This window comes from Synchiropus splendidus, chromosome 4, assembly GCF_027744825.2.
Source record: "Synchiropus splendidus isolate RoL2022-P1 chromosome 4, RoL_Sspl_1.0, whole genome shotgun sequence".
NCBI classification, from domain to species: Eukaryota; Metazoa; Chordata; class Actinopteri; order Syngnathiformes; family Callionymidae; genus Synchiropus; species Synchiropus splendidus.
This window is the reverse complement of record NC_071337.1, coordinates 22,003,340-22,024,580: the sequence shown is the minus strand read 5'-3', so window position 1 is coordinate 22,024,580 and position 21,241 is coordinate 22,003,340. Positions and strand designations below refer to the sequence as shown.

The window sequence follows — 21,241 nt, the reverse complement described above, 5'->3', positions numbered from 1 at the left end:
CATAGCGCTGAAATTCTTTAGTTATTTTAACATCCTGATCTACTCTTATTTTGACACTTCAACTCGGAAGTCACATTAGCCTGTTCGCTTCACAGTTTCACACGGCGCAGTCGCCGTGCTGTCAAAATCTTTATTTTCCTCATATGCTAGTTTTCATTACTCTTCACCTTATGTTGATGTCGGTTTTAAATGAACGTATGCTTAATCTCGTGTTCTCCGTTTGTGTTCGTTGGTGAGTAAAACTTGCTTTCAAATATTGTGTCATTTTGGCAACGAACGTTGAGACCCGACTGAGTCGTAGTCGTTACTCCGCGAATCTATTCTGAGATAGTTTAACTGCAGTGAAGAAACCGTGTTGCTTGCTAGATTTGTACATTTATTCTGCTATAAATCATCAAATTAATGCAACTCTTGTTCACGCATCTCGTGTTTTGCTTCCTGTTTCAGCGAACTTCCTCTGTAGAACGAGCAAAAAGGGGAAATCCAGTCGGTTCAACCTATATGTTCGTCGTGTCATAAATCTTTCCATACTTTCTATAACACGTCCTAATCGGGTGACGGAAAAATACGAAAGATACCTCAGATATTTTAGTGCAATCTGCAAGCTACTGACAAATGTGCATCAGTGTCTGTGAATTATGTTAACATTTAATTTAAATTAACATTTAATTAAATAAAATATGTCTCCTTATGTCCTCCCACTTATATTGAATTGTCAGCCGACTTATAATGAAATTCCTGCTAATGCAACACTTGCCTCAGCTCATTCTATACTCAAGAACGTTTGAGAATTTAGAAAGACTTGCGGTCATTTCAATGTTAATAAATGTACTTTTATCAGTTACAATTACTAGTACTCGTACATTTGTGTCTATGGATTTTAAACGTAATCAAAATCCACATTTCATCATTAGGATTTTAGTGACTGATGATGAGATACAAAACTGAAGATGAAAATATGCATTTCAGATATGAGGTGTGTTTTGGACTCTGGATGCAGCTAGGTGATGGACACACAGCAGTTGAGTGACGAAGAAAGAGTTGTGTTGCCAGACGTGCGACGCCGGAGAAGAAAGAAAGCCATCACCTCGTCTTCACGCAGCTCTATGGACCAAATCACTGTGGAGTTTGTCCTCCCAGTCGTCTCTCCATGTGGAGGTACCTTGGAAAATATCAAGCTGGATGTGGCTGGAAACTGGACGGTAGAGCAGGTACTTCAGTCCTGCAGTTCTCTTTTATTTTACATAAAGCAATAAATGCTGTGATCTTGACGGCCAGGTGAAAGCTCAGGTGTGGATGAAAGCCATGACTTCCAGCGCCTGCCCAGACTTCTACCAGCGCCTCTCACCGGACCACTGCATCCTGCTCTACCAGAAGAAAGGCAACATGTGTGAGATCTATGACAAACACCAGGTCTTCCAGACGCTGGACTGCATCCGCTACTGGAAAGGTAGCGTATAACAATGTAATAATTACACACAATGAAGTATACTCTTATGGCACTGCACCATACTGTTCAATTTCCCCAATGTGGTAGAAATGAATCTACTCATACAACACATATTACTATCGGATTATTTTGTGTAATGTCACCGTAATTCTTAGTCTAACACATTAGTGTCAGACACATTGTCACTAGAAAAGCAGTCCACATTTTGTTTTCTGTTTTTTCATTTTTTAGTGCAGTATTTCGGTCATACATTTGTGTTGTCTATGGCGTTAACAGAACGTTATGGAATAACAATCTGGAGTCTCGCTGGATTTAGTAATAGTAATTGTATTTGAACTACTATTTTTGTCCTGCAATGGACTTGAGGCCTGTCCAAGTTGTTCCACTGAGGGACATGTTGCCGGCCTATGGCAGGACACCTGGTCGGAGGGCTGCATACACACTAACAGCTTAGAGGTGAGTGACGCTGGCACTGTTTTTGCCGTACAGCTCTGAAAAAAGACGTTGGCAGAATCAGACTGGTTCCTCGCCTGGCGCCGTCGGACGAGTCGCTGCAGTACCAGCGCTACCTCAACTACCTGATTGGCTACGACGTGACTGATGTGAGCAACGTACACGACGACGAACTGGAATTCACTCGCAGGAAGCTGCTGACGCCACGGCGCCTCGAGCTGATGGACAGAGATCTGAAACTCTACTCCATGGACCCCTGGGTGACCCGCAAGCCACTGCGTGAGCCGCTACTGAGCAAGGTGGGAGTCGCTATCTCTTCCACTTCCACTACTATTCCATCAGGTCTGCTCCATCTCCTGACTCACCAAAGTGTGCTTATGACATGTTCATTTATGACTCTCAGGTCAGTAACGGCCACATCCTGGTGGCGATCCACACCGGCACGTCCAGTCAGACCCTCAAGGTCTCCATCGATGACACCCCAGCTCAGGTAACACCTACATCCACCCCATTACTGATGGTTCAAATATTCAATTTTTTTCCCTCTGATGCAGGTTCTGTCAAGCTTTTTTAGCAAAACAACCAACAAGCGAGTTCTTCTGGGCATTCCAGACCACATGACTGATACAGACTTCGTTCTTCGTGTGTGTGGCAGGTTAGTTAAATGATGAAATACTAAAATGATGGTATTTATAATGAATTTGGGGTTGTTTCTCTACAGAGACGAGTTCCTGTATGGAGAGAAACCTCTGCAGAACTTCAACTGGATACGCCAATGTCTGAAGAACGGGGAGGAGATCCACTTGGTTCTGGAGACACCACCAGACCCTCAACTGGACCATGTACATGAAGAAGACTGGGCTCAGGTGGATGATTGTACCGGGGTGGCAGGTGATGTGGTGTGCCGCGGCCATCTCCATGTATTCAACATCCATCCTAATACTCGCTCATTCATCCATCCAGGTACTCACGAGCAGCTCACCATCGATGAGAAAGATCACGAGCGTGTCTTCACCATCTCCATGTGGGACTGCAACAGGAAGTTCAGAGTGAAGATTTTGGGAATAGACATCCCCTCCCTACCCAAAATCCCCGATTATGTGGTTTTCATTGAGGCCAGCATCTTCCACAGCCAGCAGCTGCTCGCTCAGGTAGGTGTAGAGATGAGGTGATGAGAGTCAGACCATGAGTGATGGTTGTGTAGTGAGTAGACTGGCCTATTTCACCTGTCTTGTTCCTCTTCTGACCATGGCTTTGGTATCTTCACTTTGATTTCTGAGTTTTAGGTATTTGAAGGGCTCTAGAGAGCTATTTTCTGAGTGATGTAAACCTGAAGTTCCTGTACTGTCATGTCATGGATACTATGATTTGTTCTCCACTAGGAGAGAACATCATCAAAAACCTTCAACGAGGAAGTGTTGTGGAACTGCTGGCTGGAGTTTAACATCAAAATTAAGGACCTGCCGAAAGGAGCTCGCCTCAACTTGCAGGCAATTGTCCTTTTTTTTCTGACTATAATTAAGTTGCTGTTGAATGAATAATATTAAATCACTTTCTTTCAGGTCAAAACAGAAGGGTTTTTTCTGAAATAAATGTTTGTTTCCGTCTTCGTGCACTCATGTGCATCCTATCTAACCTATAGGTGGTCTGCAGGAAACAGTCACCCACTCCCAACTCCAAAGGAGGTTCCTCTCAAGACCACATGGCAGCAGCAGGAGGCAACCATGAAGGTAAGTTCATGCAGTAGATGGTCACTGTTTCAGCCTCATCATGTACTGTACATGTTCCTGAGACAAACAGAAAACAGTTCCCAAGTGGAATGGTTCAGTAAAAACAACTTTTTTAAACTGTTTTGAAACCTTTTAAAGCTGTTTGATGAGGCAGTGGTTTATTTTTGCAGGGAAGTCGAAGAGCCGCCTGCTGTACTATGTGAACCTTCTGCTGATCGACCATCGCTCCCTCCTGCGGCAGGGCGAGTTCGTCCTCCACATGTGGAAGATGCCAGAGAAGAGTGAAGAGAGCAGCACCAGCAGCAGCATCAACGCAGACAAGCTCACGTCGGCCACCAACCCGGACAAGACGACATCCATGGCAGTCGCCATCTTACTGGACACCTACTGTTACCCGGTGGTGCTGCCCAAGAGCAGGGACCGGGACTCCGCAGGTGAAGATGTCGAGGGTCGTGAGAGAGGGCAGAGAGAGATGCCCAACCATCTGAAGAAGCAGTTTGAAGCCATTGTGGCGACGGATCCTCTTCACCCACTGAGTCCCGAGGACAAGGAGCTGCTGTGGCACTTCAGACACGAGTGCATGAAAGACCCCAGGTCTGTTCCTGTCCTTACACAGCTGTAGTTACATTTGTTAACAAAGTTGTCCCTCACATCAGGGCGTATCCAAAGCTGCTGAGCTCGGTCAGGTGGGGGAAGCAGGAGGACGTGCTGGCGACACACCGATTGTTGGAGCGCAGCAGTGTGTGGGACAGCAGGTAGGATCTGTGCTGTGTGGCTCTGAGGCGTGACTTCGAATGACCTTTCTGTCTGATCTGCAGTGGTCGGGACGTGGGCTTGGCTATGCAGCTGCTGGACTGTCACTTCTCTGACGCTCGCGTTCGCTCCCTGGCTGTGAGGAAGCTGGAGACCTTGGAGGATGATGACGTGCTGAGATATCTCCTGCAGCTTGTGCAGGTAAATCTTTGCTGCAGCTGCAGCTAATATTTAAAAAAGAATTTAATACTCGAGTAACATAGTGATCATTGTTTTATACTAAATAAATCAGTCAAAACTAGTAAAACAGTAGAATCTAATCTGATTGATAGCTTCAAATGTCACATAATAATTTTCACATTTAAAAACGTCAACTAAATGAATCGTTGAAATCCAGAGAATTTATATGTAAAAAATAAATACATCACAATGAGCTTAAATGTAAGAAAAAAGGCCATCTTACTCCAGTTGACAGAGTCGTGCTTTGATATAAATAAATCATTTTCGATGTGAGACAGCAAAAGTAGCTTTACTTGTCCTTCCTTGACACCAAAGTCCTTAAATGACCATGTAAAAAGATGTGAACACTCCTGTGTGACGCTACAAAGTCATCGAATACATTCATCAATCAATCAAGTCGAGTGATTGTCTGAGTTTGATATTTCCACGTGCCAAATTGCTTTTTAATTTTCAATTTGATTAGCAAATAGGTTTTTATTTTCTGACCAAACAAAACACATCGCAGCACTGCTCCTCTCTAATCAGATCCCAATTCAGTAATCATTGATGTATAGTGGAGGTGGAAGACCCCACGGAGCCATTAAGTGGTACCAGTGGAACACCACAGTATGAGGCACTTGGGCTGGTATCAGGTTAACCCCCAAAAAATAGGGAATTTTCTGTAATAAAAGTGAGTTCCTGATGTGCGTGCCTGTGGTGTTAACCTTTGATCCCTGCAGTTAAATCGCTTCCTTCTGCTCTCGTGTCATGTTGATCAGAGAACAACACCTTCTCTGTCGTTGTAATTCCCAGATTTGTGCTGTAGTAGTTCTCTACAAGGACAACTATTGTGTATGTTTTGTATGTAGGTCATTGTTATAAAGGAATTTACCAAGTTGATGTATGAATGTTTCTGTTTTGGACGTTTGTGTATGTGTGTTTCTGGTTGTCTAGGTCTACTTGTGAGGGCCAAGTGTTTGAAACACACCTACTTGTGAGGACATTTTGCTTTGCGGCAGCATTTTTGCCAGTCCTCACAAGTTTATGCCTCAGTTTGAGGATGAAAGAATTGGGTTTAAGTTTGGTTCAGAGTCCCAGTTAAGGTGAGCCATTTGTTTTGGATGGTTAGGTTATGGTGACAGACTGTTCAAAGCTTTATGGCAATGAGAAACCCTTGTCCAAACAAGAATAAGGATGCAAACTTGTGTGTGTTCCCTGGTTGAGCTATAGTTGTGAGGACCAAGTCTTTGAAACACACCTACTTGTGAGGACATTTTTGCCAGTCGCCACACAGTAAAGCCTCAATTTGAGGATGAGGGCTTCAAAATAACTGGGTCATTATAACTGGGTTTAAGTTTGGTTCAGAGTCCCGGTTAAGGTGAGCCATGTGTTTAGGATGGTTAGGTTCAGGGTGAAAGTCTAAAGTCAATTAAATGTCCCCACAAAAATGCATGTGTGTATGTGTTCTCTCGAATAAGATCTGTTTTTATGATGTAAATGTGAACATTATTTCATGTTTATTAATGTCTCCCAGGCAGTCAAGTTTGAGCCTTATCACGACAGCGCGCTGGTCCGATTCCTGCTGAAAAGAGCGCTGCGGGTGAGTCCCAGTGACACACGTCTTATCAGAAGTCGACTAGTCCAGCTTCTTTTTCTTATCTCTCTGTGATGCTGATCCCAGAGCAAGAGAATAGGGCACTTCCTCTTCTGGTTCCTGCGGAGCGAGATCGCCCAGTCCATGCACTACCAGCAGCGGTATGCAGTCCTGCTGGAGGCTTACCTGAGAGGTTGTGGTCAGGCCATGCTGCAGGATTTTGGAAAACAGGTGCGTCCAATCATTTTCATACATCTGAGAATGTCTATGATGAATAAAGCAATTCTTGTAATCCTGTTGCGGCTTGTTAGAATGTGCACCAAATGGTGCACTGCACTTTAAATGGTTTGCTTGTGCCAAGCATCAGTATTGAAAGTAGAAGTCTCCTGGTGAGTATAAGCTCTCATTGTGGATGATAAATGAGAGCATAAAGATGATCTGTGAGACTAGGGAGGGTGGTCAAGATAGTCTAATGTGGATGAGAGTGACTTGACGCTGCTGGTTCCTGCCATGCCAAAAGTACAATATCTCATTCGGATTTCTTTCTAGAAGTGAGGCCTTGATGTTTCCTCCATCACTGAAGTAGTTCATAGTTCATAGTTAGGCAATATTAGCTTCTGAATTGATGAGCCTAAACCCAAAACAGAAATATATTAAAACCTCAAAACGTTGAATGTTTGTTCATTTGTTATTGACAACCAATAAGCTCAGTGTTATCACCAGGTGGAGATTACGGAGGCCCTGCAGAAAGTGACTCGAGAGATAAAGACGGTTTCGGCTGAGAAGTATGACGTCACTGCTCAAGGTGAAACTGTCATCATATGTGGTGTTGGCGCTTCTGTTCTAATCTGTTTTCGATCTGCTGACCATGAATGTTTGACACTAAGTCAGTTTCACATCCTCCTGTTGCATCCCATGTGTTGTTAGTGGTGTGTCAGCTGCGTCAGAAGCTGGAGGCTCTGCAGTCTTCTGGTCTACCTGAGAGTTTCAGGGTTCCATATGATCCCGGGCTGCGAGCTGGTGCCCTGCTGGTGAGAGACATTTCTACATTCAGAAGAATCCATCTGTGTCACATCTTGTGGCTTCTGTGATGGAGACTATTACCTTTCACACTCACCCACTGGAGGTCATGTGATATAGTGTTACATTACAAACGTCAGTCTTGTATCAAGAAAACATGCATGGGCACAATACTGAAAGAAAGTTTAAAGAAGAGTTTAAATTAGTCCTAAAAGTCCTTTTCTTACTATGGATGTAAAAACAAATCGGCAGATGTGAACATGTGTTATATTTATTTATTCTCTTTTTCTTGTACAGTATTCTTTCACCTGACAAAAAACATTTTTCAAATCCATCTCTGATGTGGTGAATATTTCTCCTGACAGATCGATCAGTGTAATGTCATGGCGTCCAAGAAGAAGCCTCTGTGGCTGCAGTTCAAGAGAGCAGACCCGACAACTCTGTCCAGAGACCCTATCGGCATCATCTTCAAGGACGGAGACGACCTCAGACAAGACATGCTCATCCTGCAGGTGAGCGAGGCTTCTCTTCCGGGTGAACCTCGAGTCACGTGAAAGCTCTGCTTCTCTTAAACAGATTTTACGAATCATGGAGTCCATATGGGAAACGGAATCGTTGGATCTACGCCTGCTGCCGTACGGCTGCATCTCCACTGGCAACAGAATAGGTCAGACAGAGGCCTATTCTGGTCTATTATAAGGTCACACTTACATCCTGCACAGTTGGACACGTCTATTTTTCTCTGCACGGCAGGTATGATTGAGATCGTGAAGGATGCCACCACCATCGCCAACATTCAGCAGAGTGTGATGGGAAGCACTGGAGCTTTCAAAGACGAGATCCTCAACCAGTGGCTGAGGGACAAGTGTGTCAGCGAAGACAAGGTGAGCACAAGAGCTAAACACATTTGGTTGTTTGTGTTGAGATGCACTATTGTTAAAAAAGCCAGTCGTTCCTCTTCAGGAAGGAAGCTACAACCATGGTTTCCTGCCATTTTAGTTATAACACACACCTGCATCCGCTCTGTTTTCACGAGTCAGTGATAAAAATATATCTCAAGAGAGTGGGAAGCTGTTTTACAGCTGGAATTATTTTTGCGAACCCATTTCAAAACGTTTTTAAACTTCAAATCCAATTCAGTTTGAAATGAGTCACATTTAGTTTAAAGCTACTTTGTGTGTCTGTGCAGTTCCAGCAGGCGGTGGAGAGGTTCCTCTTCTCCTGCGGAGGCTACTGTGTTGCCACCTATGTTCTGGGAATTGGTGACCGCCACAACGACAACATCATGATCACAGAGTCTGGTAGTAACACTAGAATGTTGCTGTCTTTAAATCCAGGACAGTAGCATAGACGCGTCCCTGCCTTGTGCTTTCACAGGAAATCTTTTCCACATCGACTTTGGTCACATTTTGGGAAACTACAAGAGTTTCATGGGGATCAGTAAAGAGTGGGTTCCCTTCGTGCTCACTCCTGACTTCCTGTTTGTCATGGGAACGAGCGGGAAGAAGAGCAGCGCCCACTTCCAGAAGTTCCAGGTGTGTTTGATTCACAGCAAGTGTCTCACTGACCTCAGACACGCGAGAATCAGTTCAGTTGTGTGTTGCCTGAAAATTCTGCATGCTCCAATATGTCTGACAATGTTTAGTGAACAGCTCAGTCTTATCATGACTTTACAACAAACAGTGATGATCCAAGCATTGACCCCTGTGGCACTTGATGTGGGCTAAGTTTGCGTTGTTGAAGTTGTTGGTCTCTCTGTGGAAGGATGTGTGTGTGAAAGCATACCTCGCCCTTCGTCACCACACCAACTTGCTCATCATCCTCTTCTCCATGATGCTAATGACAGGTAGAGTCCCATGCACCTTCACCTGTGAAGCAAAATGGATGAGTGAAATAAAGTTGCTCTCTGTCCACAGGAATGCCACAGCTAACCAGTAAGGAGGACATTGAGTACATCCGTGAGGCCCTGACTGTGGGGCGGAGTGAGGACGAGGCACAGCGCCACCTCCTGGACCAGATAGAGATCTGCAGAGAGAAAGGTTGGATGGTTCAGATCAACTGGTTTGTTCACCTGGTGCTAGGCAGCAAACAGGGTGGGGAGAAACGCTCCACATGAACCAGCCACTCTGGCAGCTTCTGATGTTCAAAAGCTGCGTGGTGAATTCCTGCAAGAAGGAAAGCATTTTGGTTTGTAAAAGCGAAAGATAATCTGGACAATCTTGATGAAGTCTCCATCTAAACATATACACTTAGAGTCATTCTGCAGTCAAGAATGTTAACAGACGACAAGTCAGTGACTGAATCAACCTGCTGTAGTCAGAAGGTTAGAAAAGCACCTGTTACATAAGAATGACAAATGCTGAGTTAGCAGATAACATCGGGAGACATATTTTACTCTCAAGTTTCACAAATATAAAGCTCTTTTTTGTATTCACTTGAAACAGTATTACTCTGCACACTGTTGTTTTTATTTTTTTAACTTGCCACTGAAGTATTCTATTTTTTACTACCTGAACAAAACAAAGAAAATAAATTATAGTCCAAGATACATGATTAAAAAAATCATATTCAATATATTTCATCTTATTATTGAACAGCCGACTTGAACTTAATGTGAAACTTAACTTGAAATGATACATATTTAATGTCTTAATAAAACATGCCTATTGTTTGTTCAAGATAAAAATGTATGTTTGTCCTGTCCACTTCAAAGAATATTTGAACCCACATGACAATAAAAAAAGCAAAAATTAAAACAATCGGTTTGTGCTTTTTTTTTCTCTTTGTATCTTGTTTACAAAACAGCTTTCAGCACTGTTATAAAAGAGCATCAGCAGTCTGGTCACTGGTAGTGTGTTTAACTCTGGCCACTAGAGCGAGCCCTGAGTCAGCTGCACTGTCCAAACAGGTCTTCACCCTCTCGGCACACTGGGATGCTCATGCTTTCTAATTATTTCATATTTCATCTTTTGACACCTCTGTGCTATTTTCAGAGGAGAGGTGTGTGTTAGGGGGAGAGATGAAGATTGATGCTGACGCCTTCTGTAATCAGCTATGAATGTTGTGTTGTGTCGATGAGTGTAAACAGATTAGTCAGATGAGGCTGCTGGTGCGTGGTGGCCTTCGCTTTTCCCCACAGTGGTCCTCTCTTCTTTTTCTTCATACTGTAGATGATCAAGCTACTGAAGAGCTTATGGACCACTAGTTATTTTCCACTGAGAATAAATGAATTAAATTGATTTAATAAAATCTATTAGTCTAAAGCATGTCATGAAGTTTCGCTAAACATGCATCAGCTTGTTGCGTCTATAATGTACTAAATGCACCGTGTTTTTCTAGGGAACATCAGTCACCTGTGATAAATGTGATAAATGACATTTTTAAGAACAAGAACTGGCTCTGCTGAATGTGTGAGGAAACTGAAAAGAGCAGGATTCTCCTCATTATCTCATGAACCAGATCGCATAGCGAGGGAAATGACTCCGCCTCATGTGTATCATTGTCCTCTGTTTAACTTCTTATCCCACTTCTTAAAAAAAAAAAAAAATCACATAATTTGATGACATGTACGCATTTCCATTTTCACAGAAGTGTATTCTGTATCACATCTGTGAATGCTTTGGTGTGGGTGTGATGTCAGTCTATTTTGGGACTCTTCTTTGATGTGGCTTCAGCATATACGTGAAAATGCCTCTCTTTTTTGCATAAACCATGTCCGTGTAAATGAACTCGGCAGCTGCTTCCTTCTACCTATTGCCTCCAGGGTCAGAATACAAATAATGAAAGTGATTTTTTTTTTTTAAATACCAGCATCTGTGTGGTATGGATGCATATCTTGTTATGTTGTATATCAAACCAAAAAATTCCGACTAAACTGTATTTTTCGTTATGTGTCATTTCGGACAAGAATTGAAGTAGATTCAATATAAATGATAGATAGAAGGATAGATAGACAGATAGACAGACAGGCAGGCAGGCAAGCAGACCGACAGACAGACAGATAGCTAGATAGATAGATAGATAGATAGATAGATAGATAGATAGATAGATAGACGGACAGACAGACAGACAGACAGACAGACAGACAGATAGATAGAACGATTATATTATCCAGCATATAATAATAATATAGTATATATAGCATATATAATATAATAATAAAGTTTCAGGGCTGATCTCAACAAAAGGGATGTAGAGGATTTCCAGGACCAAAGCGTGTGTAAATATATCAGAATCTGCTGGCAGTCGTGGGCTTCCATGAGTGGGAGGCTTCACTGCTGTCAATCAAATCTGATCAAAACAAACCCACTCAGTCCTCATTCAGCAGCCCAGATTCCAAATCACATTCTGGGAAAGCCGTCTTGTACTGATGCCACTATAATATATATATATATATATATATATATATATATATATATATATATATATATATATATATATATATATATATATATATATATATATATATATATATATATATATATATATAAAATGAGGCACAAATTTAAAGTTCTAAAAGATGACCCATTCAATGCCTACTGCCTGCTGAAAATCCCAACTGACACCGGGTTCTACTACGAGGAATGTATTCATTGTTGCGTAATGAACATGGCCTTTAATTGTGAGTGGAAGCTGCCATGTATGCTGGAAATAAAATAAAAAATAAAATATAAAAATGTTAATAATAATAGCTTAGATTTCCATAGCACTTCACAGAAGCCATTATCCATTCACGCCTCAGTCACACCAGTGGTGGTAAGATGCCCTGGGGCCAGACGAATGGAAGCATGGTTCCAGTTGGGGGTGAACTGCCCCTTTGACCACCACCGTGATCATTCACTCAATTTCAGGTGGGGTTGGTGTCCTGCCCAGTGACAGCAAACCCGGACACAGTTTCAACTTCCAACCCTCCTATTATTGGACGACTCACTTAACCCTCTAAACTGATATTGTTTGTGACGGAAGTGATTTTCTTCATTGTCCATTTGACACATTGGTGTGGTATGAATTTGGGCACACAAAAGTGTAGAGATGACTGTTCTCAGTGTCTGGGAAGACCCTCTACTCTTGAACATCCTGTTGACCAACTGCTTGGACCCAACCAAATAATCTTGTGTGCAATATACTGTATGTCAGTGAGTGAGTTAGGGTAAACTGTATGGGGAGCCTAAGTCACGCTAAGTCACGCTCATCCACTTCCGCCTCATGGGACCTAAGTCAACAGGAAATATGATCTGGAGTCAATGGAGAGATGAAAGTTCTTTTCTGATCTGGCTTGAAATATGCTGTCGCTCTCAGATATGATGTCTGTGAATTTGAAAGATACATTCTAAGGCCTTGTGAGCACAGTTTTGCGTCATCAAAAGTAGCTTCAGGTTTTATGTGATATGTGCTAGAGCACTACAATGGTGGTTCTGCTGTGACGTCCAATATGTGACGTTTGATCAGCAGTCCAAAAAAGCAAATAAATCATTACTTACACTACAAAAGAAGTCAAAATTCACATCATAATTTATCAATCAAATTAAGGTACAGTATATGTGTGAAGCAGGGCATCAGGCAGATATAATAACTCTGATTTCCCCATAGACTTCCATTCATTTTTTCCAAAGTAGAGGAGACTTGGGCTCCCTATTCCAGGCATATTGTTCTCATGATCTGCCTTTAAACCCATGTGATAGGTGACTCTACAGAATGGTATTCTGTCATTGTTCATATCCAAGCCAATTTCCCCCGCATGTTGTTGCACCCTGTTCTGGCATATACAGGCGACACTTCTAACATGAATGCTTCTTCATAATGGGTGTTCGATTTACCATTGTTTTTAAACATCAAGAAACGCTGACTCATCTCGAGTCAGAGAAATCCAGCTCTTTGATCTTGAGCTCAGTCTCCCCGAAAAGGTTTTGGCCTCGACTCTCACCTATTTAAGGAGTCTTTCCCAGAGAAAGCAGATCAATCCGAACTGGGGCGGCCACACCGGAGGAGCCCGAACTTGACTGTCAGCTGTTTCCCCAATTACACCAGCCGGCCATTAATATTGGAGCCTTGAATATTTAATAGCCGTGCCATATCTGTACCTGCCGTCACTGGATACCCGGCCCAGGTGTGCGTTTCTGTGCCTCTGCGTGTGTGTGTGTGTGAGGGGGGGTCGAGGGCGCCTTCTTTATTAGATAGCCTCACTGACAGAACTGGACACACATTGTTTGTGTCTGTGTGCCAGTGTGTTAAACTGACGCGAGCTCTCACACGATCTGTATTTAGCATCAGTTACCATTCGCAGGAACAATTAGTCACAGAGTCTATTAGCAAAGCAATTAGACGGGGGAGAACAGGATGTGCTGCTTCATGACTTCATCTAAACTGTCTATTAATTTGAAGTAGTGTGAGGAATAGTCGACGGAAATCAGCTCCTCATTTCAATTATTTTTAAAAATATTTTTTCATGAATTTATACTATAACTTTTCCAGAAAAGAACACAGAAGGTGCAGGTTTTTGTCCCAACCGATCCAGCAAACCCAGGTGAACCAGATTGACTGTACTCATTTCCCCCTTTTGAGCATTTATAATAATAATAATATTTATAATGATTATTATTATAACTTCTGATAATATAATAAGTTGTTGTTTTTAAGTGACTTTTTCTTTATATCTATATACATTTTTTCTCACAAATAATTATGCTTTATTCCCATTGTGGTCTTCTGGTTTCATACCTTTGATTTCAGCATATTTTAAATATTGACATTTACTGTTTGAATCTTATTCATTTACATGTTACAAAGCAAGTGATCTTCTCGCAGCTCCCACCTTTAATAATCTCCCCCCCAGCAAGCAGTCAGAGTAGCCGCCGGCCTGAGGATGCCTTGGTGTACATATCTCGGCTTTTAATGCTCTTAAAGTCTGCAAATCCACAAGTCTCCACTAAAGCCACCGTCGAGGATTTAATATTTCCCACAATGCATCATAAAAAAAGTATTATCTAAGCAGTGATTACTGAGATGAGGGAGATACAAACTATAATACTCACCGCACAGATAAAGGGACTTGCAAGAAGTGAAGCTTTCCAGACGGATCACAGTCACAATTTCATGTCTGCAAATACATTATGACCATAGATTCAGACAATCTCTTGGGTGTTTTTTTTTGCAATATGAGTGTTTATGGATATGAAAATTTTGTTTTGGTCTACTTCTGTCTAGATTCTTACCAATGTTCAATCTGCGCTTATTGTGTAAAAAAAATCACAAATATAACAAGGAGCTTACTCACATAACTCTGGGGAAAGGTACTTGTTGCTGTGACTCCAGGCTCTCTGAGCACATATTGAGGAAGATCAGCCGCTGTTGGAGGGATCTATCTAGTTGAGCCCTCTGGATGAGGAATGCCTGATACTGGAGGCAGATTGCGGTGCATTGCCACTTTGGTTAGGTGATTCTCTAACCATAGGGCCGAGGCCCATGGTTGGGCTGTGAGCGCACCCTGGAGGGCCACTAGAATTTTTTTGTCTGACACCTCTTAGCTGTGAGATGCTCATTTTTAATACACTTGTCACGTATGGTGGCAGTAGTGTGTCATTGAATTGACTAGACAGCTGCAAATCTGTGATAGTCACCATCTATGGAGAAGTTCTTGAAAAGAAAAAAATGATAAAGAAAGTGATGGCACCCCCAACAGCAACAGCTTTTCAACTGTTGGAGCAGTATTTAAAATACATTTTATGGCAATACTTTCATTTACACTTGACTTCTTTAGAGTTTATTTATGGAAAAGAAAATATTTTAGGATATTTGTTGTTTTATTATATTTATTTGACATAATTTTATTCATGATGTTAGTTTTTCCAATTTTCTCCACATTTTGCACCAAGGGTATTTTTTTCTTTTTCTTTAGTAACTTGCACCTAGTTCTTCTGCTGGTTGGACTTTTCAATGACAAATATCTTTGCGTTGAGCACATGGTTTCATGTTATTTCACAAGGTTTTGGTTTGTTTAGATGAATGGTTGTTGAACACCAATGAAACTATCACAGTAATGAATCACTTCTTTTCCTTGAATGGGCCCCAGACCCATTTGTTCTGGAAAAGGTGGGCCCCGGGATCAACTGTGCCTTGAATATCTGGAAGAAAATCCATGGCTGCTGGTCAACCACCAGATTTTCTCAGTCTTTGATCCTGAATAGTTTTGTTTTCAGCAACAGGTGTTAAGAGATAACAATTGTTTTTCGGTCTTCCGGTATCTTTGAACATGTTGTGAAGGCGTACAACCTTTTTAGCAACTCCCAAACCCCTTAACCCTGAGCTTTGTGTGCATCATGTGATTCAGCTCCCTGCCTATCATCAGGAAGGACCCTGTATACGTTTAATTTGCCTGTTCCTTGGCTCTAATCCCTCAGCGCTGCGGACTCTGAAGGCAGATAAACCTGAACAGAAGGCAGAGTACCTAATGCACATTAGAAGGTCCGATAATCTCAGCCCGTTTCTAATTCCTTCAGCTCGACACTCAGCAGGTCTGTTGGCCACGAGGACACCAAAGAGTTTCAGCTGGTGACTCGTACCTCTCACCTGCAGCCGACTGGACCTCTGCTGCTCCCGCACATGGCTGTACGCAGATCCCCTTCCTCTACCTGTGCAGGTGAGTGTAGGAAACCCTTCTTTGTCTGAGCTGTCCGGTCTGTCCCCCTGTGTGCTCTGCCAACAAAGAGACACATTAGACAGGGCCAACGTAGAGCAAGCCGTCTATTGTCCCGCTGCTGTGCAAGTGTGTGTGTGTGTGTGTCAACATCCACAGGGTCCTCAGAGTGAGTGCACAGTTGCATGAGGGCTGCCTCCCTCCTCCCGCTCTCTCCTTCGATCCAGTCATTCTCATAAAACATCATCTGCTGTGTTTACATAAACATTTTATGACATTTGGACTGGTTTTCTCACAGACATGTGTTGGCCGGCGCTAAGCTTCGGGCTACCCAGTAATCCGGGATAGTGACCGCAGCCAGCGAGCGCTCCGCTTCGCTGTAAGTGAGGTGAAGAGGCCATTAGCACTGGAATGATCTCCGTGATGTAATCACGCAGCTGGAAGACGCTAACGTGCTGGTGAACATCTGCACTGTGATGGAATACATTTTTTTAAAAAACAACCGTCACGTCCAGATCATCAACACTTCACTGTCATAATAGGTGTTCGTTTTTTCTAGTTCTTTCAGGCTGAAATCCTTTTATTTCCTACACTTAAAATGATTCATTCGTCTTTCTATTTCTCTTTTTATGTGTGATGGGGCCATTTATTTATACAGCATCATTTACTATGAGCTACCGCCGTTTATTATTCAAATGAAACATAGTATCTGATCTATAGACACAAAATATGACTCTAGTCACGAGTGTCACAGGAGCAATGTGATGAATTAGGAAGAATCAGCTGGGAAATAGGCAAGTTTACCATTCTTTTATTATTATATACTGTGACAAATATTATTATTGTTATTATTATTATTACATTTCCAATTTATTCAGAATTTGCCCATTCAACCAACAGGACAAGTTCCTTTTTTCATTTTAAAATTAAATTGTCTGCTGTACACTCAATGCACATGCTAGTTTTTCCAAATGTGTTTATTTTGGTTATTATTGAATAGCAGTTTTCATCCATTTCCTTGCTATGGCCTGTTTACTTGCGGACTACTATGAAAGTTATGCCATACCTCGGTAGGCACATACTGGTGTTGCATTTTTTAAAGAAATTTATTTCACTGTAAAATTGGGAACATCAGTGCCTTCACATGTTATAATTATAGATTTATTACTATATTATAAACTCTTTTTTAAAAATTTCCTTCACTTAAAACGTGTCATCCCTCTACCTTCTTTTAATTGTGCTCCTGTCAAAATAGTCATAATGATAATAATGGCATGCGACTGCAGCAGCTTCCAAAGGCATCAGGCGGTAAAATAATCTTTTTTAATCTTTTTTAATAGAGGAGGAAATGAAAATCACATTCATTTACTTTGATCTGAAAATGAAAGAACAATTAACCCTCATGTGTTATGACAGGAGAAATAAAACAATAATGTCAAATGCTCATTATGGTTTATGCCAAACTAAATGTCTCAAACAAAACTTGCTCTAATGGGTTTCTTTTTTCTTTTTTTTCTCTTTGAGATGCTGATGTCTTGTTCTGCATGCAATTACACCTAATTAAAAATCTGGACACAAATGAGACACAGTTTGATAAAAGCCTTCTTCCTGCTGCTGATGTCCATTAGCAGCTCGCTGAGAGATGCCCTTTTGTCTCCATTGTTATACATAGACCGCGTTTTTCTCACAACAATTCTGACATGCGGATTCTTAAAATCATAAATGTGTTTTTTTTTGTGGAGTTTCTTATGTTGTACGTTTAAATTCACGGCTGTTGATAAAGACAGTCAAAAGACATTTATTTACGAGTCACTTCTTAGCGAGGCAGAGTGGTGTATTGTGTCCTGTCTCTACTGAACGTTGACTAGTGTTTAAGATATTCCTTTTACAACAGTTGTTCACGCCCGGATTTCACCTTTCAATAGTTTTGTTTGCGTGCAGCCCTGTTTGAGGATGGCATCACATAGTCAGTACTTACTATAATACGTATTTATGGTTTGAATAAACAACTTGTGACCAAGACAAAAGACACTCAATCGGTATCGGCAAAGTTTGCTTTTTAGTGATAGAGCATATCAAAGAAACAAAACTAAAAAATGCATGAGAATCACACAGGCATTAAGTGAATCCTATGCAGACCTGAATATGCATTTAAGGGAGGACAGTTGCATTTAAATGGTTAAGGTCATATCATGAAGTTTGGAAACATGGAAATATATCTGAAGAATGGTACATTATGTTGAAACTTTTGAAACAATCCCCTGAATGTTTTCAGCTTTTTCGCATCTTCAAGTCATTCCCATATATTTATAATCAGATCTTGCTTGTAAGGGGTTAAGGACCGACTTATACGTATTTTTCAGTCTTCTTCTGGTCAGACTCTGGCCCTTAAAAATAAAGGTCATTTAGAAGCCTCTTTGGATGACAGGCATTCAACTGACACCACACGTCTCACTCCCACCCTCTTCACACTGGTGACTTCCAATTTTCTGTCCAGGTGATCGTAAGCACTTGCCGCAAAAAAATATCGACTAAATGGTCAGGCAAAAATAGCCGCTTTCTTTGACCTGACAGATTCGAATGAGAAAGATTTGCGAGGGACAGATCTGTCCGTGGTGCTGAAATGAGAGCGTGGCTCACGTCCCGGTGTGTTTCTATGGCTACAGCTGTCTGTATCCTGAAAATAACTACCCACTCTTACCTTATTGCACAAATGAAAGTTGCATGTTGTCCATAGAAAACACAACAGGATCGATGATAATGGGGAACTGTTTGTGCAAAGCTTCATCATCAAAATTGAATCCTGTGCTGTCGATGAGTAAAGCCATTAAAATTTTCCCTCTTTGTGCAGACGAACAGTGATGCTAGTTGTCTTTTTTACAATACACTACTAGACTGCAGTTACCTTAGATTAAAACGGGTTTGTAATTCCACTGTACCCCCATCAAATTCTACCATGTTAATGGAAGTGATTTTATGTGGCCCACAAGGACTGTGTAGTTGGCTCAAAATTAACTTGATACTAATTTGATGCGCACAAAAACAAACCTGCCGCCAAAGCATGTTGATATCATCACCCACCAAGATCACGGTGTTCACACGTTGCCAAGTTTACTTGCAAACAGAGATTATAAATACCCCAAAATAACCTGGGGCCACCCAAAAAAACTGAGACACAGCAAGAAAGGAACTGAATCGAAGCGTGGAAGTGAGTGGTTTTGGGAGAAAACAGTGTAAAAGAAAAAGTTAAGTTAAGTTAAAGGTTTCAGTTCCCAAGTTTCAGAGCAGCGGGGAGAATTTCTATTTGTTTGAGATACTTATCATATCACCTTATATCACCTTATTTTGTGATTCTTATCACAATAGTTTGTGATGTTACGTGTGCAGCGAGAACTTTACCTCTGTGATGTTTGAGGTGATGACAATGACAATTGTGCAGCCCCTCTGGTGGAAATGAGTATTCCTCCTGACGTGCAACACTCATGGAAATTCAAGAAGCGTCTAACCAGGTGTAGCAGAAGCTTCTGATACCAAGGATCTAGAACTAGTTCAAACTAGAGGTACAGTAGACCTTAGCCTCTATTGTCTCCTTGTTTGGGATTATACATTTAACTAAAAGCTGTATCTCTTTAAGGATAGAGAGCCAGAGACACTGACTTCATAAGTCGATAGTCACAATATTTATCGTTGATCGGTGTATGATATAAGTTGCACACAAAGCAGATTCATGTCAGTAAAAATAAACACAAAGTAGGACAAGTCAAGAAGCTGGATCAATATGGCTGATTCATCCAGGACTCTTAAGCTCCCAGTGTCGTCTCCCTGGTGGAGCAAAATGCATATTTTCAGAGAGATGTACTATACATCCCCATTTCTCTATCTTCCAGAGTCATGGGTGAATGGAGCAAAGTTATTCCGGGTGTCCACAGCCCTGAGCGAGTCCTCCTCCATCCACAGTGAGACTCTTTTCCAACTGAGCCGGGATGTATCCTGGATGGGCTTGGACCCCCTCTCCTACAGCACGCTTGAACCTCAGCTGCATCGAGATGAGACCGGAGCCGAAGAAAGGCAAAGTCTATTGAAGGTGAGAGGCAGCAGAGCTCCACAACTGTAGCGGTAGCAGAGTTGTGTTACAGAAAACGTGAAATTTTCTTTCTGGGCCGAGATCTGTCATTGCGTATAAAAGTAGGAAACAAAGAGCATGAAATCCTCATTAGAAATGGTCAGTATCTCCACTACTCAACCAACCAATCCAGCCACCAACCTCAAGACTCCGCCCACCGAACATCAATTCACCAACAAAATAGGAGACCCAATCCATGACTGTCCACCCAGCCATTCAGGTTTTTCAGAGTTGTGCAGGCAACATCCGGTGCATTTGAGGCCATTTGTGTTGGAAATATTGCTGTTGTTGAAGTTTACACGCAGTTAGTAGCTGTTAGACACGAGTGCTGGCAGGGTAGATCTGCAGACAGCCTCATCCAGTACAGTATATATATATATATATATATATATATATATATATATATATATATATACACTGCCTGGCCAAAAAAAAGTTGCCACCAAGAAAAATAGGGTCATACACTCTAATATTTCGTTGGACCACCTTTAGCTTTGATTACAGCACGCATTCGCGTTTGGTTAAGCTTCTGCAATGTCACAAGATTTAGTTCCATCCAGTGTTGCATCAATTTTTCCCCAAGATCTTGCATTGATGATGGTAGAGTCTGACCGCTGCGCAAAGCCTTCTCCAGCACATCCCAAAGATTCTCAATGGGGTTAAGGTCTGGACTCTGTGGTGGCTAATCCATTTGTGAAAATTATGTCTCATGCTTTCACAATTTGCGCCCGATGAATCCTGGCATTGTCATCTTGGAATAAGCCCGTGCCATCAGGGAAGAAAAAAAAAAATCCATTGATGGAATAACCTGGTTTTTCAGTATATTCAGGTAGTCAACTGACCTCATTCTTTGAGCACATAATGTTGCTGAACTTAGACCTGACCAACTGCAGCAACCCCAGATCCATAGTCCAAGTGGCGACTTTTTTTTTTTGGCCAGGCAGTGTATATATATATATCTATATCTATATATATATATATATATATATATATATATATATATATATATATATATATATATATATATATATATATATATATATATATATATATATATATATATATATATAGATATATAGATATATAGATATATAGATACAGATATAGATATAGATGCCATTTCAGAGTCATACAATATTCTAATCAGATGGAAGCTGGAATGGTTGGAAAAAGAAAGGGCGAAAGGAGGGGAAGGTGGGCGTTCGTATTGAAATGAGGCTTCGGTCCCCATCTCCAGCAGAGGCGGCCCTGCCGCTGAACAGCGTGG

The 21,241-nt window shown here is 41.6% G+C and overlaps 2 protein-coding genes across 3 annotated transcripts in view; both read left to right on the top strand.

The window, feature by feature from the left end:
- Nucleotides 1-75: 75 nt before the first annotated feature.
- Nucleotides 76-9,958, top strand: pik3cg (phosphatidylinositol-4,5-bisphosphate 3-kinase, catalytic subunit gamma). The gene is made up of 24 exons (XM_053862220.1): nucleotides 76-232; nucleotides 970-1,211; nucleotides 1,279-1,450; nucleotides 1,940-2,202; nucleotides 2,307-2,393; nucleotides 2,458-2,558; nucleotides 2,625-2,794; nucleotides 2,867-3,054; nucleotides 3,286-3,393; nucleotides 3,546-3,633; nucleotides 3,804-4,227; nucleotides 4,290-4,388; nucleotides 4,452-4,587; nucleotides 6,140-6,205; nucleotides 6,287-6,430; nucleotides 6,923-7,004; nucleotides 7,127-7,230; nucleotides 7,585-7,731; nucleotides 7,796-7,886; nucleotides 7,973-8,103; nucleotides 8,409-8,520; nucleotides 8,597-8,754; nucleotides 8,984-9,065; nucleotides 9,136-9,958. Exons 2-24 carry the CDS (start codon nucleotides 1,008-1,010, stop codon nucleotides 9,333-9,335), a joined length of 3,357 nt encoding a protein of 1,118 aa, XP_053718195.1. The 5' UTR covers nucleotides 76-232; nucleotides 970-1,007; the 3' UTR covers nucleotides 9,336-9,958.
- A 5,752-nt stretch (nucleotides 9,959-15,710) lies between these two features.
- ano2b (anoctamin 2b) overlaps nucleotides 15,711-21,241 on the top strand; it is a 57,685-nt gene continuing 52,154 nt past the window's right edge. For both annotated transcript variants that reach the window (XM_053862195.1, XM_053862196.1), the window contains exons 1-2: nucleotides 15,711-15,854; nucleotides 19,739-19,935. In XM_053862195.1, the coding sequence (XP_053718170.1) occupies nucleotides 15,818-15,854; nucleotides 19,739-19,935 (234 nt within the window). In that variant the 5' untranslated portion in view covers nucleotides 15,711-15,817. The remainder of the gene's footprint in view (nucleotides 15,855-19,738; nucleotides 19,936-21,241) is intronic.

Excerpts from the sequence above, each read along its gene's own strand:
- pik3cg (XM_053862220.1), top strand. The coding sequence starts at position 1,008 with ATGGACACACAGCAGTTGAGTGACGAAGAAAGAGTTGTGTTGCCAGAC. Across the intron at positions 8,104-8,408 it reads AGTGTGTCAGCGAAGACAAG|TTCCAGCAGGCGGTGGAGAG; the intron begins GTGAGCACAAGA and ends GTGTCTGTGCAG. Across the intron at positions 8,521-8,596 it reads CATCATGATCACAGAGTCTG|GAAATCTTTTCCACATCGAC; the intron begins GTAGTAACACTA and ends GTGCTTTCACAG.